This window comes from Furipterus horrens, unplaced genomic scaffold (assembly GCF_987537825.1).
Source record: "Furipterus horrens unplaced genomic scaffold, mFurHor1.1.pri manual_scaffold_6, whole genome shotgun sequence".
In the NCBI taxonomy this organism is placed as follows: Eukaryota; Metazoa; Chordata; class Mammalia; order Chiroptera; family Furipteridae; genus Furipterus; species Furipterus horrens.
Window position 1 is genome coordinate 134023188 of NW_028327176.1, and position 24719 is coordinate 134047906.

Here is a 24719-nt window from a genome sequence, read left to right on the forward strand (position 1 = left end):
AAACTGGCTATACATAAGCTATGTATCACTTATTTTAGAACACATCTCACTGCCATATCAAACTCCCCCTCACGCCAAATCTTTTGGAGTAATCCATGACAACTCATACAAATAACTCTCCTACAACCACAGTCTGCCTCAGTTCCGGTGTTTTGCTACTTGAAGATACTGTAAATGAGAAGGGTAACAATCATAATCTCAAGTAACATAGAAATTGTGAGGAAATAAGTAAGGCTTTGTATGGTGAGGTCAGTCCTGAATTATAGCAATGCCTTTATTAGAGTACATAGAAAAGCATTCGTACTAGCAGATGCTTCTGAACTGTCTTAGGGCAAGCTTCTCATTCCTAGTCAATGGGAGAACACTTGGCTAGAGTTTCTCATAACTGGAATATCAATGGCAATAGTAAAGAGTTAAAAAGGCTGAGCTCATCAAGCCTTTAAGGAATCAAAGCAAATACCAGATATGTTAAACTATGTTACTAAATGCCCTGATTAATACTTTAAATATCTGAAGAGGTGAAAAGTGGGAAGCTTCATTCAAAAGTTCTGGAGTCTCACAAAAGCAGATATACTGAAAACACTGCTATTAAATAAAATCAAGGTCTAGGGTCACTTAATAGCATAAAAATATACAATAAATTGATGTGTATGTATATATTTATTTTATCTATGTGTATATCTGTGTGTATGAGTAGGTATATAGGCATTATGAGAAATATTTTTTATTGACTACAAAGAATCTCCAAAATTTAAATTATGTCATGAAAATGAAATAATAAGATATCTTTCTAGGATAAACAGTACTCATACATTTTATCAAAAATTAAATCACATTGTTTATAATATATAATCTTATAATTTTATATGAATATGGGCCATAATGTGATATTTCATTACTCTAGATGCATACTGTACTCAAAATTTATTTCTGCACAACTGAAATGAACAAACACCTCATAATTAGTTCCCATTAATTTTAAGAATATGACATACATAAGATATATATTATACATGTTAAGTTTATCAATCTAAGAGATGGAAGAGCAATGACTGAGCTGCAACTTTACTCAGTGGGTTAAAACTCTGTACTAGTTAGAATTGGCTTACTTATGGCACTGCCTGGATCATCTACAAAAAAGCAGTAATAAAGAGATAAGGGGAGTTTAGCAGAGCATCCAGAAATATAAAGATGAAGAATGAAAATCTTAACCACTGGGATAGAAGCCATTCTAGAGATTACCCATCTGCTTAGTAAATACTATCTTAAGATTATTTTATAAAAATATAAATCCAGTGAATGTGACAAATTTAAAAAAAGATGTTAATAATCCTCCAGGTATGTCAGTGTCTTACATGATTTCAGAGAAATGACATTTTATTAGGGAAATATTTAATGATTCCCTTTAGAGGACGATGATAATGACAAAACTGAATACTTCCTTATTAAAGCATATATAAAAACCATGTAACATGCACAGACACTACTGAATTAAGCAACCTTTCCTAAATTATCCTTCAGGTTTAATTAATAATGGCATGTAGATTTTTTTCCCTAAGAACTTCAAGTGCAAATAAGCCTCTCTATCACAATTTTAGGTCAATTCATAGAATAATTTTGCAGAGTATACATCTTACAGTTAATTTTTTATTCCTGTCCATTATTCTTCTTCAAAGACTGATAATTCAAATGTTAAGTCTTACCTGACCAGGTTCTGTTCCAGTAATAGTCAAGTCTTGGATGGACCTACGTCTTGGCTGTCCGTTGCCTTTTAAAAAATAAAGAAAGTAAAATACTGAAATCCAGTCACACAGACAATAAGGATGTAATTGCTACAGTAGGATGTTGGACTTTGTTGCTTCTTGGATCTATATAAAACGTTTGTGAAAAAAAGTGGTTTGTTATAAAAAAGAAAAAGAAAAAGATGTAAAAAAAGGAAGAGAAACAGCTGCAGTGTTTTAACCCAAAAGTTGCCGACCCACAAGGAAGTATGTCCCAATGCAATAACCACTCCTCCCACACGAATAGCTGCTGCACTCACTCCCACCATCTTCTGTCACGTATTTAAATAGATGAATGCGTGGGGGATGGGACTGATGACGGCATCTATTTCAAGGGCCTTACGTTACAGCTTCTACAGCAAGACAGCTATCAGGTTGTAAGACATGACTGGCTTTAACCAACAGCAGTACCTTGTTCATTTCAGGGCCTGAAAGGATGCTTGAGCTTTAGAAACTTCTATGCTGTAATAGTTTAAATATCAGTTTACAAAAGAATTCTACAAATTTAAGTCTTCAGCAAAAGAGAATGAATTAATAAGCACTTTTATTTGGGAATAGAGATGTTTATACAGTATTTTCTAAGATGAGAGTTCAGCTGTCTAAAAGGAAACACCAAAATATTACAAATAACAGCTGACACAATACTCAAAATTCTTTTTGACTCTGAAAACTTTATTATGTAATTTCTCAACTAGCAGGCAGCCCAGGAACATGTACTCTAATAGTTGTGGCCTGATTAGCAGGCAGAATTCATCCTTAAAATTTAATTGCCATCTTAACTATCTTATTTTAAACTGATCAGCAATATAATTTAGCATCTTAATTCATGTGACTCCATTATTATATCTGCACATAAACTAAAAGGACCTTACAATAATGTTTGAGGCAATAATATGTGTAATGAATACAGAAAGTGAAATTTATAGCCACCCTTGAAAGCATAAAACATCATCACCCTTTTCTACTTTAATTTTATAATTCTTTGTATAACTGTAACTCAAAAATGTAATACAAATTTCGTTTTATTCTAAGTTCCAACTTTGATTACAAACTAACATAACAAACTGCACATTTACTGAATCAGGTACACTAAGGTACTTTTGGGAAAATTTTTAACTACCATTGTTTCCGGAGGACAAAAAGGATCTCCACTACTAATGACTAATAAGCCATTTTAGGCACATTTCATTCAACACAATCATTCTAAAATTAGCTTACATGAGACAGGCTTGTCAAAGTGTCTGGAATTCTCTTTTCAGATAAGCAACATTTGTGAATCTGGGGAACCACCTAGCAAAAATCATTACATCACCATTGCAATAACAACAAAAACAAACTCACATCTAGGTGGGGGTGAGAGAAAAGAGCAGTAAAAACTTAAAGTAGGCTAAAGAAGAGCTGACAGTTAACAAATGCCATAAAATGAAAAATCTTTAAGCTACAGCATGAGCCAAAGCAAGCAATATTAAGCAATGCATTTTAATTAGCATAACCATGGCAGAAACCATCTGGCAAATAGTTCAGACAAAGCAAAAAAGGACTGCAATCAACAGATACTTGTTGCTCCAATATTAAGTTTCAGGTCATAATTTAGAAATATGAATGTAAAAAAAAAATCAAACACCTATTATTAAACATGAAAATTATTGGGTGTGTTCTTAGCAAGTTTAAATTGACTCTGATTTTCTTTGCAACTAAATACTAATTTAGAAACTCACTTATTTTACATTTTTTTATGGTTCCTTGATACGTGCATACCTATGTTACACATGGTAGTATAAAAGGAAAAAAGTAGAAAAGAGGGGCAAGATGCCTGATCAAGAAATCTGAAACCTGAAATGATGTCCTTAGTATTCAAGTCTGTAATGAATTCTGGCACTTTTCATGACTTATGGTAGAAAACAAATAGTATTAAAAAAAACACTTTTCTGAGTAAGAGCAACAAAAGAAATACACTATATCCCTAGGCTACCCTACCCCCAACTCCTATAAAAGAAAGGGTGGTTCAAATGTTAGCTTATAGGTCAATTCAGTTGTTTTTACAATAATGTCACAGAAACAGAATCCATCTCTTCAAAAGGCTGTGCTTTTAAGTACAACTGATTTCCTGAGCTGGTATTTGAAAGATATCAGAGTTGGCTTAGGTCTCAGTCACTCCTGCGGTTTTTTTTTTTTTTTAATTTAAGCAAGCTCATAGTTTTCCTTACTTTAACTACTCTGATTTATCTGTTTTCCAAACTTCTTAAGACTCTCAAGTAAAAACCAACACATTTTCTTGGAGACATCTCTTAATTAAAATGTTAAAAATTCTGAGATGCATAAGTTTTGAATATTAAAAATTGTGTGACAATGTGCTCTTCATGTGTAAAATATGTAAGATTTAAAAAACCTGAACAGCACTTTACTCTATAGTATTATATTACTGTTTACAGTAAACCGAATATGTAATTTTAAAATATATATTCTTAGGCTGCCACAAATTTTATATTCCTTTACTAATACTTATTCAGAGCCAGAGTCATTGTAGAAGAGGTATAAAAATTGTCTGATCATACACAGGAAGTCTTGAGGTATTAAAGGTCCATTATTACCTGACCCAAGAGACTAGTAAATTGATAAATACTATCGTTAGCCAATGGCTAAGGTTGTTTGCTCTTCCTCATGAATGATGACATAGTCTATAACAGTGTTGAAGATCAAACAAAAAAAAGCAAGATTTGAATTTGTTTACCTATGACTAAGTGTAGGCAGTTCAGTTGTTTTAAACATATATTTAAAAAAAAATTATTTTGACCCATGGACAGACTAGTGTGAAGGCCAGGAGAAGGGTGGAGAGGGGTTGGACAAAGGTGGGCAATGGGGATAAAAGGAGTACATCTGTAATAGTGTCAGTAGTAAAAAAATTTAAAAACTTCTTTTGAGTAATAGTGTATATTTTAAAAAAATTAAAATTTAAAAGTGCCAGGAGCAACAGACACTTAAAAATACATTTATACTCCGTCAGTAAGTACACGTAAATTTTGTTTGTGATGCCTAAAGAAATGCTCTTATTTAAATCTTATTTAAGAAGTCAGTTCGTTTTAACATTAGACTCAGTATATTGCATTTGGCCAAAGGAAGTGTTACTGAAACTATAATACCTATCCATACCAGATAAAATAAAAAATATAGGTATATTTTAAAAAATGCTTACAACTGGGACCCAATGTATTATCAGTTTAGATATATCAAAGAAATATCTGGTAATAACACAGAACTTGTGGGAAATTGACTTTAAGGAAAAAATTCTGGGAGGTATTAAGAAATTAGGAGAATAAATACCATCCTCCTTTATAATTAATATGTCCAAGTAAGATAGGAGAGATATTCTCAAAGCATGGGTTATATTTGTATTTTTAACTGTAAAATACAACCTATTACCAAATTAATGTTTGGCTTTCATGTCTAATTTTTTCCATTCCAGTGCTTGCATTCTTTTACTAAAAGTGAAACTGATAGGTTAGTGTTGACTATTTGGGGGAAAAAACACTAAGGATATTTAATGAAATGTATTACTGAATACTACTTCCATTCGAACAGCATTGTTGCTCTGGTAATTAAGTGTAGAATTAAGGTTTCCTGAATCCATAAGGATCCAATGTCATAAAGAGGGTCTTCTGACTGAAGAGTTCTCTTTAATGCAAATTATAAAGAGGAGCAAAGCAAAATTAATTACTCTTCTCTGACTGAAACAGAAGAGGAGCAAATGGATGTGATTTGGAGTCAAAAGATTTAGGTTAGAATCCCGGCTGTGTGACTATGGTAAAAACACTCATCATCAGATCTAAGTTCTTCATCTGTAAAATAGCTATCCAATACATAGTTTTACCTGATAACCCTACTTATAAGGCTGTTATGAAGATCAATTAAGATGATGTACTTTAAACTACTTTATAGGACACACAGAGCATCTATCTAACCAGGGTTTCTTAGGATTAGCACTGTTGACATTTTAGACTGGACAATTCTTGGCTTTGGGAGGAAGTCTGGGACAGTGTAGGATGTTTAGCAGTATCCCTGGCTTCTGCCTACTACATGCCAGCAGCAACTGTCAGTTGTGACAACCAAAAATGTTTCTAGACATTGCCAAATATCTGCTGGGGGGCAAATTCACCCTGACTGAAAACCACTGAGACTATTACTTTCTCTTCTCTCCCTCATCTTGTACGTGTGTGTGTGTGTGTGTGTGTGTGTGTGTGTGTGTTCTCAATGTCTACCCATAAGACCTGGATTAAGAGTACACTACCTTTGCTTAAATTTTCCTGATTCCCTCAAAATAATATTACCATAGCTCGGCAATGTGTGCATTAAGATATTGCCACTTGGTTAGAATATTATTCCCTTAAATGTAGTACCTTTTAGCATAAAAGTAAAATGATCTCAAGTACTTGTTGACTTTGAAGGTAGCCCCTAACTCAATAAGTAAAATTACTATGTAAGAAATAGGTTAATTCTGTTCTCTAAAGAGCAATAGTGATGATGTAATAATACAAACTACTTTGATAACCAGAAAAAGAAATTAATATAAAATGGTTTTGTATATACAAAATGGCCATTAGAAATTGTATAACTTATATTTTATACATATTTATAATTTATACAGATTTTATACGTATACTAGTTCCTGGCCACCGGACCTCAATAATAGTTTGTTCATTTGTTTAACAGAAACATATCTATTAAAAACTATGTATGAGGCATTGACCGGATAGTGCTGATACAGTCAATACTAAATAAAGGCCCTGACTGGTGTGGCTCAGTGAGTTGAACATTATCCTGTAAATCGAAAGGTCACCCGTTCGATTACCAGTCATGGCATATGCTTGGGTTTCGGGCCAGGTTCCCGGCTGGGGGAATTAGAGAGGCAACCAATCGACGTTTCTCTCGTACATTGATGTTTCCTTTCCTCTCTTTCTCCCTGTCTTTCCCTCTCTCTAAAAATAAATAAATAAAATCTTAAAAAAAAAACAAACAAAAAAACCCCACTAAATAACAAAGACACTGTATCTATCCTCAGTTTCCAGTTTACTAGAGGAGAAAACAACCACTAGGTCTTCAACTATAACACGATCATATGCTAAAAGCATATTTAACAGGCAAAGTACAGAGTACTGGAGAATTCCACCAAAGCACACCTATGAGTGTGTGTGGGAAAATTGTATATTTTCTAGTAAAAATTTTGGGGGAAGAGGTAATGGGAAACCTAAAGCTGAGGGAAAAAGAAATGATAATTTGGATAACATATATTAACCAATATTGAAGGTCACACATGCCATTTAACGTTCTATCAGAAATGGTGATTTAGAGTCAATCTATAAAACCATCACCATAAAAAATAAAAGCAATTCACCAATTTGAGACACTGAAGTACCATGTGTGAGTTAGGTATAAAAACAAGTAACCTGCAAGAAGATTCTCCTGATAATACACAAGATACCATGCAAAACAGCAAATCTCATTTAATTTTACTTTGCATCTATTTTCTAAGTTAAGGCAAAATGGAATTTAGCGACTCTCTTTTCTCAACTTCATATTTCACTTGCTACCAACAGAAAGAGGCCGGGATAGAAAGCTTAGAGGGAGCCCCAAAGTAGTGACTAAGATAGAAAAGGAGCCAAGGACAACAAGTATTTTTAAATATGAATAGTTGTTTCCTCTTTCTGCTGGGTGCAAAAAAGGTCTGGGTTCAATTTATCTACTCACCTAAAAGCTGAGAGGAAGTTGGTAAAGTCTGGGCTGGCATTCTCCCTTCTGTGAAAAGGTTTACTTTGCCTTCTATTTTATCCTCATTTTTGGATATCTGAGGTATCCTGTCAAGCCCACTTCAGTGTAGATAAATGTATAGTTTTCAATCTGTCTCCCTAATTACTGCATGCAAGGTATCTATTTTCATGTCCTATAAAAATTGGAGCAAGAAGCATTTTGTAAGTACCAGGGATCATTATTCCGGTTCCACAGTTATTAGACCAACTCAGGTGGTCTATGATACCTGATATGACGATCTCAGGGACATCCAGAATGTTGCCAAATGAAGCAGTTTTACGGTGGCCCCGTTTAGGCTTGGAACAGGCTGCAAAAACACATATATACAGTATACATGCAAACAACCACAAACAGTAACACAGAAAACAATAAATTACAAAAACAGAATAGTTTTCAAATAGTTATGTTAATAACACTCCATGCAGAAGAGCATGCAGAACTGTCTGACTTTTCATCCATGCTCAGAAAAGGCAGGATTAAGGAGCAAATGTTTCACACACTGGCTTTAATTAGCAAAAGGAAAAAACAAAAACAACAACAAAAAAAACCCGAAATGGACAGAGACAAACAAAGCTGCAGGGTAATGAGGAAGCTAAATTCAAACATGTTCATAGAAACAATCTACCTAAGTGAAACTACTAGGATGAATGTGGGAAGGAAAAGAGGAGTTAAAAGAAATAAGCTGCCATATTTGTTCTAATTACAAAAATACAGGTATATATGTTCAAGTTAGGTGTTTTCTGAAGTGTACTATAAAGTAAAATTCATTGATTAAGTGATAATTATTGAATCAAAGTATAAGATGTATAGACTTTTATAATTATAAATATTTATACATACTTCCGGTAAACTGAATATTTATTGTGGCTTCCAAAGTTTAGGATACATTCCCACTAAACATGAATAGTACTGAAAAGCTGGACAATATGAACCTTTCAAAGTAAGGTATCGCACTAAAAAAAAATCTGAATTGTGTTGAATTCGATGGCTGTTCAATAGCACCTGTTCTACATTTAGGCAGAAAAAAAGGATAGGGTAATTTAAATGTGTGGTTATCTTCAACCTAGTGAAATATCACTTCTGTAGAGAATAATTATAAAGTAGTACCTGACTAGAAAATTGACACTAACAGACATAAAATTATAATTACAGCACTACTTTCTGTTTTAGGGTCACAATCACTATTTGGCAGGTCCACCTTGAATGATATCCCTGAACTGGAAAAGATTCCCCAAAGTGTAAGGGTATATCCACATATGTCTGACTTTACAGTGAGACTCCCTTCCTCCACAGACACACTTCCGATTCATAGAGACCAGGAGAGCTTGTCAGTGGGCTTGTGACCTCCAACCAACTTGACTGTTTCTGAAGACCAGTCTGTGTGGCAGAGACTGCTAGTGCCCTGCCAATCCTTATTTTTCCCTTCTTTCTTAGCAACAGAACCCTTACTTTTGCTCAGGACAGCGATGTTCCCAAATAAAACATCACAGGTTCTTCTATTCCTTGGAGCCATGTGTAGCCATTTGTCCCTATTACTATGGCCAATAACATTTATGTGCAAGTTGTTCTGGGAAACTTCTGGAGAAGCTCCTTGAAGAGCTTAGGCATGTGCCCTTTTGCCTTTTCCTAATTTTTCCTTCCTGCTGTCTGGATTGTGTGGATGTGATGATTGGAACTATAATAACCATCTAGAGTACAAAGTATCTTTGAGGATGGAAGCCACACAATAGGGATTGTGGCACAGAGGTACAGAAGGAATCCAGTTGCTTAATGATAATGGAGCCAGATTTGTTTAAGTGTGAAAAATAACAGTTTATGTGTTAAAGACACTGTTATTTTGGATATTGTATCAACCTGATTCTAATACTAAATAATAAAATCAGTGATCATGATTAGTTGAAGGGAAATATAGTATGATGGTCCTCTGGACAACTTCTTTTTGAAAAGAACTCCACACAAATTAGAATACTCATTTTAGGAAAAAAAAAAAAAAAAAAAAAAAAAAAAAAAAAAACCCAAAAAACAAATGAATGACAAAAGACCTAAAAAAAAAACCCGGTTAGCTAATTAAAAATACATATATGCTAATATACATATATACACACATACAGTTAAGAGACTAGAGGTAAATAAAAAAAAAATGTTGTGTTTATCTCTGAGTGGAACAATTATGAAAGACTACTTTTTTGTTTATATTTCCACATTTTTCACAACAGAAATGTATTTACTTTAAAAACCAGTTCCCCTCCACCCCTGGGAGAACTGGGAAAAAAAGCAAATTACACCAGCATTACTAAAATGAAACCTGGTTAGAAAACAAGGTTAGGTAACAAGACATACAATATTTTTGCATGACTAGTCCTTCCATAATTAATCACTTTAAGAACTGATAAAATGGAATTTAAACGTTAGCTTTTTCAAGACCAAATTAAATTAACATGATCTTTTATTTTTACAATTAAAAGCATTAACCACAGCCAACTTAGTTATCTTTGCCACTGGCAGGAAGAGGAGCAGACAGTAAGGCCATGCCATGTGCCTCTGGACTATATTTTTTTTTTCTAATTTCAAAACAAAATATTTGCTGTTATTTGAGTTCAGCACAAAATTCTAGTAGAATCACTCAGAAACTTCCAAAGCATTATGGTTTTGGTAAAATTTCAATTTCTCATTTAGACTTTCCACTCATGTTTGCAGCGAAAGAACTACATTTGTTTAATTTTATGTCATATATTCCTTATTTGGAATTTGAGAGAAATAGAAAAATTACACTAGAAGCTTAGAAAGTACATTGTAAATCTACTTCCTTGTTTTAAAAAATTTTAAGACACAAAACGCCCTGATATGCCCACTACTGAAACAACTAAAACTATCATTTTCACTCCCTTTCAGACTTTTATTTCTTTTTTACCTGTGGTCGCAGCAATCCTGGCTTCTATTTCAGACATGTCGGCACTCATCCTCTTGCCCTCGGAGGTTGGGGGCAAGCTCTCTACGCTGCTCCCACGGGAAGCTCCCAAGCTTAACCGGCCGGATTCACTCTGTTAAAATTACAGGTCAATTTGAATTACTGAAACTGTTTAGATTTAAAATCCCAGAGAGCCTGGAAGAAGAAATAATACTAACTGGGATTCTTATAGGTTCTTTTCTTTTTCTGAAAGAAAAGGCAAGTTTTCAGGGAGAGGGAGCTATAGGGGTACAGGAGAGCAAGCTGCAATACTGGCCTTTAGAAAATGGTGGTCTGTGGAGTTCGGAGTTAAATACCCGAATTATTAGTTAACCTAACTGCTTCAGCAAGATAAATAAAAACCATACCTTAAAATATTTTTAAACCAATAATAGCAAAAATATAATATATCTGAATAACATGAAATGGCAGATTTAGGACAACTCCCTTAACTGAGTAGTATAGCCAAGAAATAGCCATTTTACATTTTAAAATACCAACCATTAAAGTTAGGGATCACTATAGGGAGGGAGATGCATGGTTAGCAAAGGCAGCAATCAGAAGGGAAAACAATTTGGTTAAAGGAGGTGCTCATTATATGTCTCTACTCCTAAGTTTATCTGTTTCAGGAACAACATTCAGAATTTATATAATGGAAGATGGCAAATCATTTCAGTTGGTGTAACATTAGGACATTTGGTAAGGTAACCAAATAATTTTACTTTTAATTAGAAAACAAACCTGTTGTTTTGCCTGATTTTTCAATAATTTTGATTCTAAGCGTTTAATAGTATCATTTGTGGAAGGAACTTGCTCCATATTAGTGTCACTTTTATTACTGGTATTTGTAGAAGCGATGTCCATGAATGAGCCTAGGAAAGCAGAAACATTTATGATTAAAAACTGGGGATAATACAAATGCTTCATTCAATACGCAATGTACATTCTTTTCTAAATTGGTAAGACATAAATAGAAATAACCAAGACTTTCTAAGCTAATCAAGATAGCCCCCCGCAAAATGCATTTTAAATAAAATTTAACAATAGAGCAAAAAGGGAACCAAAATGCCTGAAGTCTTCTCACAGTCCAAGATGACTTTAAGGTTGTTAGCCTCAACTAGTGGAAGAAGTGGCTATTAATTAAGATGGGGAAATCATGGTAGGAGTGAGTTTGAAGGGAGTATCAAGAGGTTAGTTTGGAAAATGGTAAGTATGAGTTATTACAATTCAAGTAGTTGGATGTGAATATGGAGTTTAGGTCTGGGATGGATCAAAACATTGGCAAATAGATAGTATATAAAGCCATTATATTAAGTAAGATTACCAAGGAAATGAGTGTAGACAGATAAGCAAAGAGGCCAAATTACTGAGCCATGGGAACTCTAATACTTATAGGCTGGGAAGATAAGAAATAACCAGCATAGAAAACCATCAGAATAGTGGCCAGAGATGTAAGACAAAATCCAGGCTAGTATGGTATCCTGGAGACCAACTGAAGAAAGTCCTGTAAAAAGTAGAGTGTAATGAACTGTAACAAGTGCTACTGATAGTCAAAAAAGATGAGAACTAAAAATTATTCACTTAGTTTCAGTAATTGGGAGGCGAGTGGTGATACCTTGACAAGAACACTTCTGGAGCAGTGGTACAACAAAATCCTGAGAGGAGTGGACACAGGAGAGAATGGGAAGGGAAGCTAAAGAGTAAATACAGATTATATATGCTCTGGGAATGATACCAGTAGAAAGATGCAAGAGAGAAGAATTGCTGTAATGGACTTAATACACAAGTTCACAGGCTTGCCTTTGGCTAGAAGCAGGGACAGTTCAGCCATAGTAACAGATGAGAACGAAGAGTAGATGGGGAGATGTAGTGAAAGAACTTGTGGAAGCCATTTTCTGATTAATCCAATTTTTTCAGAGAAATAGTAAGCAAGGTCAGCTGAGAGTGAGGAGTGGGGAGGAGGTATTTAAAGTTCGAAGAGAGAGGCTAAAATATAAAATTAAGTCATCTAGGAGAGGGAAGAGGGACTAAAATAAAGTACAACTGTCCAGAAGCACTAAATAGACATTTGAGGATAGTAAATATGTGTCATCTCCAGCCACATTCAGCTGCACTGACACAGGCAAGGAGTAAGCTGAGAGTCGAATTTAACCAGGCTTGCGGTTTAGCCAACCAAGCTTGGGATGAGAGTTAGAAGACTGAGAATTATTCCCAATGGAATTATAATAACTGCCTGAATTAAGTGGAAGAGGAAAAGGAAGAACCTAAGAGGACTGAGGGTCAGTGAAAAGGTAGAGAATCAAAAAGCTGATGATCATACTATAAAAATAGGGAGAGGGTTTAAAGGTAGTAGCAGAAGTGAAAAACAGAATTTTAGAGTTCATTTTAAAATTCAGAGCAACTCAAAAGATTTTCAGTAAAATTGGAATTTGGGAATAACTAGTCAAATAGTAAACCAGATTAAAATAAATATGATTATTTTTGAGGTGGGAGAAATAGATGAGTAAAAATATTTGTGAATAAAAATAAAAATTTAAGTACAGGATAAATATGTGTATACATACACATACTCCTTTTAACTTTAAATTAATAATAAAATGTCATAACGTATCCCCAAATATATATTGAAAAGTACAATTTTTCTAAGTTATAGTATTCTTTCTACTATCCTCTTTGATGAACAGAGTACAAATCCCACTACTACTTCATGAAAACTGAGGACTCTGAACTAAAATAGCAGAAGAGTTTCTGTAGACTCTTCTACAAAGAGCAAAAAAGTAGGGTGTTCATGATGAAGAAATACCTTGTAACATATATTTACAACAATTTCTAATACTATTTGATCTAGCAGTATTTATATAAAAACTATTTTTCAAAGAATAACAGTATAATGTCCAATTTTTTGTATATAGCTATGGAAGAATTCTACGACTTGGAAGCAGATCTTTCATAGTTCTTTCAATCTGGGGCCTTTATGAAGAATGACGCACGTAGAAACTCAAATTGCAGTAATTGTATAAAATGAAGAAATTAAACTGCAAATGGGGACATCATTCATTACTTCTTGATTATAATTTCATGGGAGAGATACAAAAAATTTAAGTTATTACTCTTCTAATCTATCTATTTACCTGTACTGGTAGCAGAGTTGCTCTGTCCTTCATCTGAATACTGACAAGGGTATTGTAATGGCTCATCTGCTCCTGGAAAGTACTATATATATATAAAAAAAAGTAAATCCAATTTAAAATTTCTTTAATACAAATTAAATCCTGTAAAAATTAACTTGAAAAGTACATCAGACTTATTTCGTTTCATGGGATTTAAATGCAGCAAAGATGCTGCTTCGCTTTTTGTAAGGCATAAACTGAATTTGTAGACATCTAAGTTTTTGATTTTAAAAAGATGAAGATAATGTGTTCCTTTTCTACATTTCGATTGTGATCAATGCCAGATCAATACCTAAGAAGCTATTTCACACAGAGACCAAAGTTTTGAAGAAAACAGCAAATATTTCTCCAAGGAATCATATGAAATACAATAGTATTCCTCATAATATGTAAAACATATTGATGTTCTCATAGCAGTGATATAAACTTCCAAATTGTTAAAACGATTGTTAGTCTGACAACTGAAGCTGGTGTGCCAAAGAACTGTCAGAACTAATATTTTAAATAAAATGGATAGATTATGGATATCTCTCTATGAATTGAAGGTATAGTATTAAAAATATTTATTGCACAAAAATTAGAATTTAGGGAAAAAAAATTTCCTTCTAGAATTAAACAAAGCATATATTAAACAGTTACAATTTGAACAATTTATATATCCCAATGTTTTAAAATATCTGACTACAGAGACTAAGTTGTTTCCTTATGAACGCATCTTTAGGGCCCAGAATTCTATATACAGCTGGTACCCAAATATGGTGGTAAGCCTTAATCAGATTAGTTTGAGCTGTTTTGCACGAATTATTTTCAACAAAATGAACAAATTAAGTCTTTGGCCATTTAGGGAGTGATTTAGTTATATTTAAGGAGACTGAAAAATTCTTCTACTGAGCAAATTGTTCTGAAATTCAGGTACTTTCATTAAGTATATTAACTTTTGAAAGTCAAAGTACCACTTGATTGATTTTGTTAGTGAACCAAAAACAAGAGGCCTAAAATTATTCAAATAATTCTAAAAGCGTTTCATTTATAGACCAGGAAATTTTGCTAATCATTTAGAAGTGTTTTTCTAAATTTAAAAATTCTATAAATTCTAGAAGAGGGTTTAACTTTTTAATGCAAATGAAAAACTAAAAATACGCGATGAAAAAACAAAAGGTCAAGAAAATCACTTAAATGTGTCTAAATGCAATCTCTCTATTACCCTGCACAAATGACTGCTTGATGGGGATTTGCAGTAAAGAAAATGAAAAACTTAGTTTAGCAAGTATTAAGAGTCATAAGATATCGTAAGTCCTGTAAAGGCCTTAAAGATCACCTAATTCAGCTTCTCTCATATTACAGATGAGGCAACAGGCCCAGAAACAAACACATTTATTCACTAAGTTAAGGAGTAGGAGAAAGTTAAGTCCAAAAACCTATTTAGGCCCCTTTTCATTATAAAGAACTAGATTTTTTCCCCCCAAATAATTATTCCTCCTCTGATTATATGAGTAATAAATGCCCTTTGTAAGTTGGAAAATATGGAAAAGTATAAAGCAAAAAAGAGCAATAATATCCTTTTATTTTAAAATTCCATTAAAACTCAGTATATATCACATTCCCTTAACCCCAAAGCCCCTCAAAAGAAGGATTATACCCGCATCAAATGAGTCATTATTTTCACAATTTCTTCCATTGAAGGGCGCTGAGAAGGATCTTTAGACCAACAGCGAGTCATCAGGCTCTCGATGGGCTTAGGTAAATTTTTGATCAGTGGTGGTCGAGTACCTACAATTAAAAATTAAAGGAGGGGGAAAGAATGTATTTACCCAAAGAATGATGTCAGCTGTTTATATGTATTTCTAAAGCAGTGTTTATTTTAGACATCTTGTGATTTAAGGTTTTTTTTGGAGTAATAAAAGTACTCCCCCAGCCCCTTATTTTGGTCGTTTTGGTTAACATATTTTTATTAAGGAGAAGATACATCATTTCAAAAATTAAATTAAAAATTTATATGCAGTATGGCAAAAGACTAAGAATTAATAATGGCTTAATCTGCATTTTATTAAGACAAATGGAATGGTGGCTTGGGGGAATCTTACTTGAGCTATATTTTCAGATCCATTGCAGAAATTTCAAATGTGTTTGAAAAATCATCTTCCATATATAAAAAGCCATTTCCAAATGACTCTTTTGTGGGAGGCAGACCTTTTAGCTGCTGTGAATCTATCATTTCATAAGCTGAAAACTGCCAATTTTCATGTAATTATTAAAACTGTAACAGTATTAGTAAGGTTCCTACCTTAAAGAAGGTCTCAAATACAATGAAATCTTTGTAATTTTATCAATTAACAAGTTAGTTCTTTTATCCCTGACTTCACTGACATTCAATTATCTATTGACAATTGACAGAGAGAAAAATGCTTTAGCATTCTCTACAATGCCATTAAGGAAGTTTAATAAAATGAAAGGTAGTGAAAGAAATTGGTAGTGTTAAGATTACTCAGATGATGGTACTGTTTGGTAGGTGTACAAATGACCTAAACAGTTAGGCAGATATCTGTTTGTATCACATGTAGAACAGTATATTAAAATGCCAGTAATCAGGGTATTATAATCAAGTGACAGAAATTAAGTAACAGAGAGTGATGTTAAGTTAGGAACATCAAGTAATTTTCCTTCATGAAGAGTTTATTTTCCCAAAGCAAATATGAAGTAACTTGATTAAAGAAGAAGAATTCTAACATCATGACTGGTTAAAAACATTCTAGCTAGAGATATCAAATGAATAAAAGGGATATAAGGACATTGAGTCTAAGTCAACATAACTTAAAAATGAGCACTGGAGTCAGAAAGATGTGGACTGAATTCCAGCAATACGAGTTACTAATCTTGTAACCTGGGGCAAGTTACTTAACCCCTCTAGGTCTCAGTTCCTTAATCTGTAAAACTGTAAAATGAAGCAATAATAGTATGCACCTCATAAGGATGAATGAGAAGATATTAAAAAAATATATAAATCACTTTGTGTTTTACCTTTCTGAATAGCTTAAGTAGCAACTCATTATTCTTTGCCTTCTCTTCTCAGTGAGACCCTTGTAGTTCTCAGGAAAAAAGGCTATATCTCCCCAATTATCTTCACTATGAGAGAGATTTTATTTATTTATTTATTTATTTATTTATTTATTTATTTATTTTATTTTAAAATTTATTTCCTCCACAGAGCCCAGCCCAATGCTTCTCTAGCCCCTGGAGAGAACCAACCTAAGCAGCTGGCTCCCGCTGTCTAGTGATGACCTGTCCCAAATCAGCACAGCCAACAGAACTCCCTCTCAGCCTTGTGCAAACACCAGGACCACTCTCAGTCTTGTCCTGCCTGATGTTTAGGTTATGGGGAGAGTCGGAAATTGATGGCAGAAAGGTAATCTGGTAATAAAGAGCTTTACATTTTAATGTTAAAGATAAATGGTCCTCTTCGGGGAAATATGCAAATATGTTAAAGAAAAATGTTCACAAACCGTTATGAACAGCCCACATAATACGGAAAGCTGGGCCACCGATCTCATCAAAGGGTTTCCGACGCGTTATCACTTCCCAAAGGATAATACCCCAGCTGAAGACGTCACATTTTTCACTGTAATTGCTACCTAGAAAAAAATATGGTACAATTTCAAGACCTTTTTCTACAGGACCTAGAGAAATAATTGTTTTCATAAATTTTAAGATGAGCATCATGTACAAAAAACAAAAGGAGGCCGCAGTCCAGCTGAGAAGTTATTCTTTTTGAAATTTCTTAACTCTTTGCGACAAATACACTTACAAAAAATGTGCTCAGGACACTTACTGTCTTTTGTTTTTGTTTTTTTAATTATTGATTTTTAAAGGAAGAGAGAAAAGAGAAACGACTTGTTTCACTTAATTACGCATTCATTGGTTGACTCTTGTGTGTGCCCTGACCAGGATCAAACCCACAACCTTAGGGTGTCAGGACGATGCTCTTACCAACTGAGCCACCTAGCCAGGGCCTAACAAGTATACTTTTAAATGACTTAAGTATTAATAATAAACTAGAAAATCTACTTTAGAAAGTTAGTTATTTTCTACTTTTTCATCAAGAGGCACAGGCCTTAATTTTAAATAAAACATACTTTCTCTGGGGCAGAGAATGAAACACTTGTACATTCTTCTCCATAAGATTTTAATCTTAAATTTTCTTTTCCCATTCTCTAGCTGAAAAGCACTATCCTACTACTGAAGCAGAAGAAATGTCTAAATTAGTGTTAAGATTAAATTCTTTTCAATATGTGGTAAGATAAAATTCTTAATTTGTAAACTTAAAAATAAGTTGTAAACAGTGAAAATTATAGATAACAAATTTATACAACAGCGAGCAGATTATGCAGCAAAATATATAGGATTTATAAATTGGTGGGTGAATCACTGCACTGAACAGCCAAAAAAAAACCCCCCAAAACCACCCCAAAGCCCCTCAAAATGACTATAAGAAAAAACAATTATTATAGTAACAGCTACACATGTACTTAGTGTGCATACTACACATGCATTTAGCAGTGTATTGTAAGCATTACAATGAAGTTACAATCAAATTTGGGCTAAAGGTGCTGACATCTTTCAGGAAAAAAAAATCTACATGTCCTAACTGAGCTTTGTTGCTCTAAATAATTAACTAACTTTTATTTCTGCTTCTTTTGTACAATGTAAAATCTTCTGCTCTCCATACTAAAGGAATGCTATGTTATTTTAAGTCACAGAAAGGTATATTAAATAATTTTAAAACAATGACAACTGTATGTATTTTGTATACAAACTTGAAAACATTATTTATTATTAGGAGGCATTATTTTATTTTGTGTAATTTAACGCTCACTTGTCCCCTAACTTTTAAATTGAATTTATGGCAAAATGGTTCCACCCAAGTGACCAGTTGCATAGCAAATTTCTTTCCCTCGTGTGGGTGGCTAAAAACAAACAAAAATCTTCAAATTCATAAAAAAGAAAAAGCCTCAATCAGAGTCTGATTCCTGAACATATCTGAATTTTATGGTCATTCTTATGTCCTGACATACAAATCACACATCTTCAGTTCAAACTTTTCTCATTTAAAAGATAACTGGATGTTTTTATACAGAAACCTAGTATGAAATTTATGGATCACTCTTTTAGAATTTGAGTATAGAGATGTAAAAGAAAGTAAACATAAGTTTATCCTTTACTTGTTCTTAGTACTGTATTTTCTTCCTTGGCATGCTCATTTAGACAATCAATTTTTAATTTCTAGGAAACCAGTACAAAAACACAGTTAATTCCCATTATTCCTGGTATTTATGTTCTGTAAGGTTGCTATGAAAATTGAATTAGTGAACACAGAGTCATTTGTTCCTAGGGGAAATACAGGGTTAGTTACCTGCTAGCCTTTTCAAAACAGTTTTGTCAACTGACCAATACATAACATGTGCGTTTCTGTTTAAGACACCTTATTTAATATATACTGTTGATGCGTTAATATGAACTCATTACCAACAGCACTCATCACCAATCATGCTTGAATGAAGATTAGCTAGCACATGTATTTTCTCTGTAAGACACATTATAGCCTTCTTATACTTAAGGATGCTAGAAAACACTTCAATACTTTTCTTGGAGGCCATTTCAAACAGCGAAATCACCAACAAAAAGCACACACACACAAAATCCAACAAAAAAATGCACCACTAAAGAGATGATGAAAATATCATAGTATGAGAGCTAAAACAAGGCAGTGTGTTGCTCTGTTCGACCTTAGCTGGGAACAGGTGTCTTGGGCAACTCAAAAATTTCTCCCATTTTATGCATGCCTGTGAATAAGCATGAAAAAACCACAAGTACTGATTTTCGGGTTACAAATAGGCAATTATGCAATTACGGAATCTGAGAATGAAGATCAACTGCACACATGCTTGAACTTGCAAAGAAGGTGCTTTACAACATAAATTTTCCCAGGAGATTTAAAATCTAAGGCTATATTTAATACCTCCTTAGACTTTAATATATGCTTTATAATTATGTACCATGCAGAAATAAAACCATGGGCAAGGTCATAAACACATATTCAAATTACATGAAGTAGTAAGACAGATTACCAACCACATCACGCTTGTCATTTTACCTTCAAAAACTTCAGGTGCCATCCAAGCAGCACTTCCCTTGTTATTGGTCATGTGTGTCTGAATGTCACAGGCTGTACCAAAATCACAGATTTTTAAAACTGTCCCTCCTGCAACCAGTAGTAAGCTGTTAAAAAAACAAAAACAAACAAAAAAAACACCACAAAGGTTGTAAGATGAATATTTGATTATACAATAAAAGACATTTGTGGAAATAGAAAGAATTAAGCAAAATGTCACCATTCAACTTCTGCGAAATGTTACCTGTTTACTATAACAGCTTAATACAGTTCATGGGAATATTAGCAAAATTTAATTGACCTTAGCCTAGTTCTCTTAGGAAGACTGCTATACCCACATTTTGATATCTCTATCTCTATCTCTATCTCTATCTCTATCTCCATAATCGTTCCTGACTATAGTTCTCTGGGCCAAAATAAAACGTGGAGTTTAAAAAACTTTTAGTAGGTCAGCATTATGGCATCCTGAAATAGAGGAATATCAATGCCTTTGTAAATTGCTTGCTGCCCCTATATCTACCCTTCCCAGTACTTTTCAAGCTGCAGGCAAAAATCTAGTCATAAAATCAAAATCATAAAAATCAAGATGATAAATCTGGCAACCCAGACCACAAAATCAATTCAGTAGAATATGATAGCATCTTAGAAAATAAAACAATACCAAATATCAAAGGGCATTATAACTTGTAAGGTTATTCTTTCATGAAAGTTCTGTTTCAGTTCTATACACATTAACATGTAACACATTATAGACTGTGAAGCATTTCATACTCTGGATGATGGTCTAAAAATTTTTGCAAACCTTATAATGAACAAAAATGAGTCTTCAGCTTCACGCAGAAGACTGGTTAGCTGTTCACTGACCCATTTTCTCTCCCTCACTGGCACACAGATTACATTTTCCCGCGTATAGTTAGGTATCTCTGTAAGACCATTCTAGCTAATGGAATATGGGTGGAAGTAATGTACTCCACTTCCAAGCCTAGTCCATAAGTCTCTCACATGTATATTCCTTTTCCTTTTCCCATGTCACTGAATGCAAAGGATTCTGAACTACAAGACAGAAGGAGACTGGATCCTGAATCCACCATGTGAAAAAATGCCCACTAATCAGGAACACTGACTTTGGGGTTCATATGACTGGAAAAAAACTCCTGTACTTTGTTAAGCCATGAAATTCAGGTCTTATTTGTTATTTTAACAGTGTTACTCTAACCAATGTAAGAAACTGGTATCTATGTGGGCTTTGCTATAACAAAAATCTAATATATTTGGTATTGGCTTAGCAGTAGGCAACAAACAAACAACAACAACAAAAGAAACCCTGAAACTAGAGGCTGGAAAGATAGGGATCCATGCAATGATGTAGAAAAACATTTGGTAAAATTTGTCTCCTGTGGTAGTTTGTGGTTTTAAAGGACTGGAAAAGCTGACTGCTTCTATATTCCAAATAGCAGGAAATAAGACTGATAAAGGTCCTTTAAGACTCAGCACTGCACCCTGACGAGTGTGGCTCAGTTGGTTGGGCGCTGTCTTGCAGGACGAGAAGTCACTGGTTTGATTCCCAGTGGGGGCACATGCCAGGGTTGTGGGCCTGGTCCCTGGTTGGAGTTTATGTGAGAGGCAGCCAATTGGTTTCTCTCCCTTTCTCCCTTCCTTCTCCTTTCTCTAAAAAATATATAAAGTCTTTAAAAGGACTCAACACTGCAGCAAAGAACAAATTAACAGGACGAACTTTATGCCTAAACCGATAATCTCAAGGTGCCTCCATTCAGATGAGAAAAAGCATTGAGGCCAAGAATCAAATAATCAAGTTCAAGATTGTGCCTAAGAAAGAATTCTGGCAGTGGTCACAGACACATGGAACTGACTAGAATCAGGGAAATCAAGAGCCTACTTTTGAGGAAATTTTATTGCTAAGGACACTAGTCTGTAATAAAAAAGCCTTTGACCCCATAGCTGTGTAAGCAGGAAGCAGACTATGAAAGCTGTACAGCTTGTGAGGGGAGGATATGCCACAAAGCCCGGTTCTGACATGGCTATGGTGAATGGATAGGGAGGAGCCTACAAAAGCATAAAGCTAGGAGTCATGAGCAATGAATAAAGGAGTTCCTTTCCAAGGCCAGAATCAGGGTCTGACCAAGAAATCCTCACACCTCCAGGGCAGGACCAGACAATGCAGGACTTCATCCCTACATACCAGTAACTATTGTATGCCTGCCTCCCTTCTACTCTTTTCCCAATGGAGACTTTTACTGATTGTCCTCTCTTCTTCCATTGTGTGTGTGTGTGGGGGGGGGGGTTGTGTAGGGTGAGAGATAACTTGTCTTTTTTAATTCATTTACTTTAAAGACTGGGAGGAGCTACATCCAGACTGGAGAGGACTCTACACATCATCCAGAGACCTTGGCCCTTGAGCTGGGTGGTAACTGGAAGTGCTTTTGGGATGTTTTAACTGGCAAAGGGAAGTGAGTGGTTCTACCTGTGGTAAGAGCAGAAAAGATCCTGGATGACCAAAAAGTAGACATGGCTGGGACTGGCTAGCTGATCACCAAATCCATCCATTCTTCTGGAGCACACAATTCATTTCCCAACCTCTCTTGCACAGGTAGGTGTGACTAAGATTGAGTTGTGGCCACTGGTATGTGGATAGAAGGGACACGGGTCACTTCTAGATATGACTCAAAAAACCTCTCATAAATGATCTCCATTCTCTTTATCTGCTGGTCCCCAAAGTCCTGGAGGATGGCAGAAGTACCAGACGGAGGAGGCCCTAACTAGGTCCTTAAATTACCACATGGAAGGTCATCTACCAAATATGAACACCTGTTTTGGATGTCACATGAGTGAAATAAATTTCTATTATGATAAGCCACTTATTGCCTACAATAGCTAGTGTTGTTAAAACAACCAATATATCCAGATATTAAGATTCCCTTAAGCAACAGATATTTAGTCTTAATATCCCAATGTAATTTGTTATTCCTGTAAGAAATAAAATAAAGCATTTCAAAAGTTTATTAAAAAGGTGACATAATTAAAAATGTAAATGACTATATCATTATCTAAAAGGCTTATAGGCATGTAGGTTACTCTGCAAACCAATAGGAATAATTCTTTATTTTGAAAACCCTCTAATGATGTTCTCTTACATGCAAGGTATTAGTATGTTCACTAATTTTGCTTCGCCAGTCCTTCTTGAATCTTATATTTGCCTTTTGTAATCATTTTCTATCTTCCCAAAATACTTTTAATGAAGGTCTATTTATAGTGAATTTTCTCAGGTATTGTTTCAAAATGCCTTTAGTTTGCACCCCTACTCCCTAAAAATAACTTACGGCAGACACACAGTCCTGCGTAGATTAACTCTTTTTCTCTCAGCTCTGTTAAATTATGATTCCAGTCCTACAGCTTCCATTTTGGTATTGGAAATATACTTCTGATTGTCCAGCCTTTGTAAGTAATCTCTTTTCTGTTTAGTTGATTTTTAAAATCTCCCTTTATTTTTGTTGATCTGTAGCCTCATTATGGTATGTCATAGTGTAGATTTCTTTTCATTTATCCTTAGAATTCAATCTTGTATCCACAAAATTCCTGGCCAATCCTTCTTGAATCTCTCCCCATCTTATTTTCTTCTACCAGAATGCTAATTTTTTGCTGTTAGTCCTTCCCTTTCTTTTCTACATGTTTCTTAATCTATCATTTTTTTCCTCACCTGTCTGTTACCATCTGGGTAACTGCAGATACATCTTATAGCTCACTAATTCTCTTGTCACCTATTTCATAACTGCTATTTAATATTTCTAATTAAAATAAGTAAAATCTTAAAAAAAAAAAAAAAAGGCCCTGCCTGGTGTGTCTCAGTGGATTGAATGCTGGTCTGTGAACCAAAAGATTGCCAATTTGATTCCCAATCAGGGAACATGCCTGGGTTGTGGGCCAGGTCTGCAGTTGGGGATGTGCAAGAAGCAACCAACCCATATATCTCTTGCACATTGCTGTTTCTCTCCCTCTTTTTCTCCCTCCCTTCCCCCTCTATAAACGTAAATAAATAAAATCTTTAAAAAAAACAAATAAAAAATTTAATTACTTCTAAATATTTTTAGTCCTTCTGGCCATCTTTGACATCTTCATTCCTTGCACATTTTATTAAAACATTTTTTAAAAAGTTGATTTTAGAAATAAAGGAAGGGGGAGGGAGGGGGGGAGACAGAGGGGGAGACAGAGAGAGGGAGAGACAGACCTGCTGTTCTACACATTCACGTATTCACCAGTTGCCTCCTATTTGTACCCTGATTGAGTATCGAACCTATAATCGTGGCATATCGGGTCAATGCTGCACCGGGCTACCTGGACAGAGATCCTTGCACATTTTAATTTCGTCTTTTATATCTTATACTCCGTATCTGGTAATTTCAAATATTTTGAGTCTAAATATTTGAGGGTTTAATTCTGTTTTATTTCTGCTATCACTCATGGTAACTTGCATCCTGTGGGTGTGGTAATTATTACTGTGGCTTCATATTTGACCAATCTTAATCTGGAATAATCCTAAAGGCCAAGATTGAAAACATATGAAAACATATGACTTTAAGGACTTTTAAACTGTCTTGTTAGGGTTTTCTTGATTGCATAAGTAGGGCAAATTAAAATTCACAATAGCATGAAGGGAGACCCTCAGTTAAGAAATAAAAGTTTACCTAGTCAGAACACTGATTTTTTTTCTAGCTTATTTTTTTTAAGGTTGTTCCTACCAAGAATACTAAATTCATACAGAGGTCTCAGTTCTGCTACCGCACCTGGGGCAGAACAAAGGACCTGTTTCCAGTTACCTATGAGCCATTAAGACCTGG

General features: G+C 34.5%; 1 protein-coding gene across 2 annotated transcripts in view; it reads right to left on the reverse strand.

The window, feature by feature from the left end:
* Positions 1-24719, reverse strand: part of MAP3K7 (mitogen-activated protein kinase kinase kinase 7) — a 68053-nt gene that overhangs the window by 18508 nt on the left and 24826 nt on the right. The window contains exons 6-13 of one of the 2 annotated variants that reach the window (XM_090279678.1): positions 19849-19973; positions 17201-17329; positions 15340-15470; positions 13662-13743; positions 11272-11402; positions 10495-10624; positions 7810-7890; positions 1704-1768 (exon numbers count right to left, since the gene is read on the reverse strand). In XM_090279678.1, coding sequence (XP_090135804.1) covers positions 1704-1768; positions 7810-7890; positions 10495-10624; positions 11272-11402; positions 13662-13743; positions 15340-15470; positions 17201-17329; positions 19849-19973 — 874 coding nt within the window. The remainder of the gene's footprint in view (positions 1-1703; positions 1769-7809; positions 7891-10494; positions 10625-11271; positions 11403-13661; positions 13744-15339; positions 15471-17200; positions 17330-19848; positions 19974-24719) is intronic. The other variant, XM_090279679.1, reaches the window with a different exon arrangement.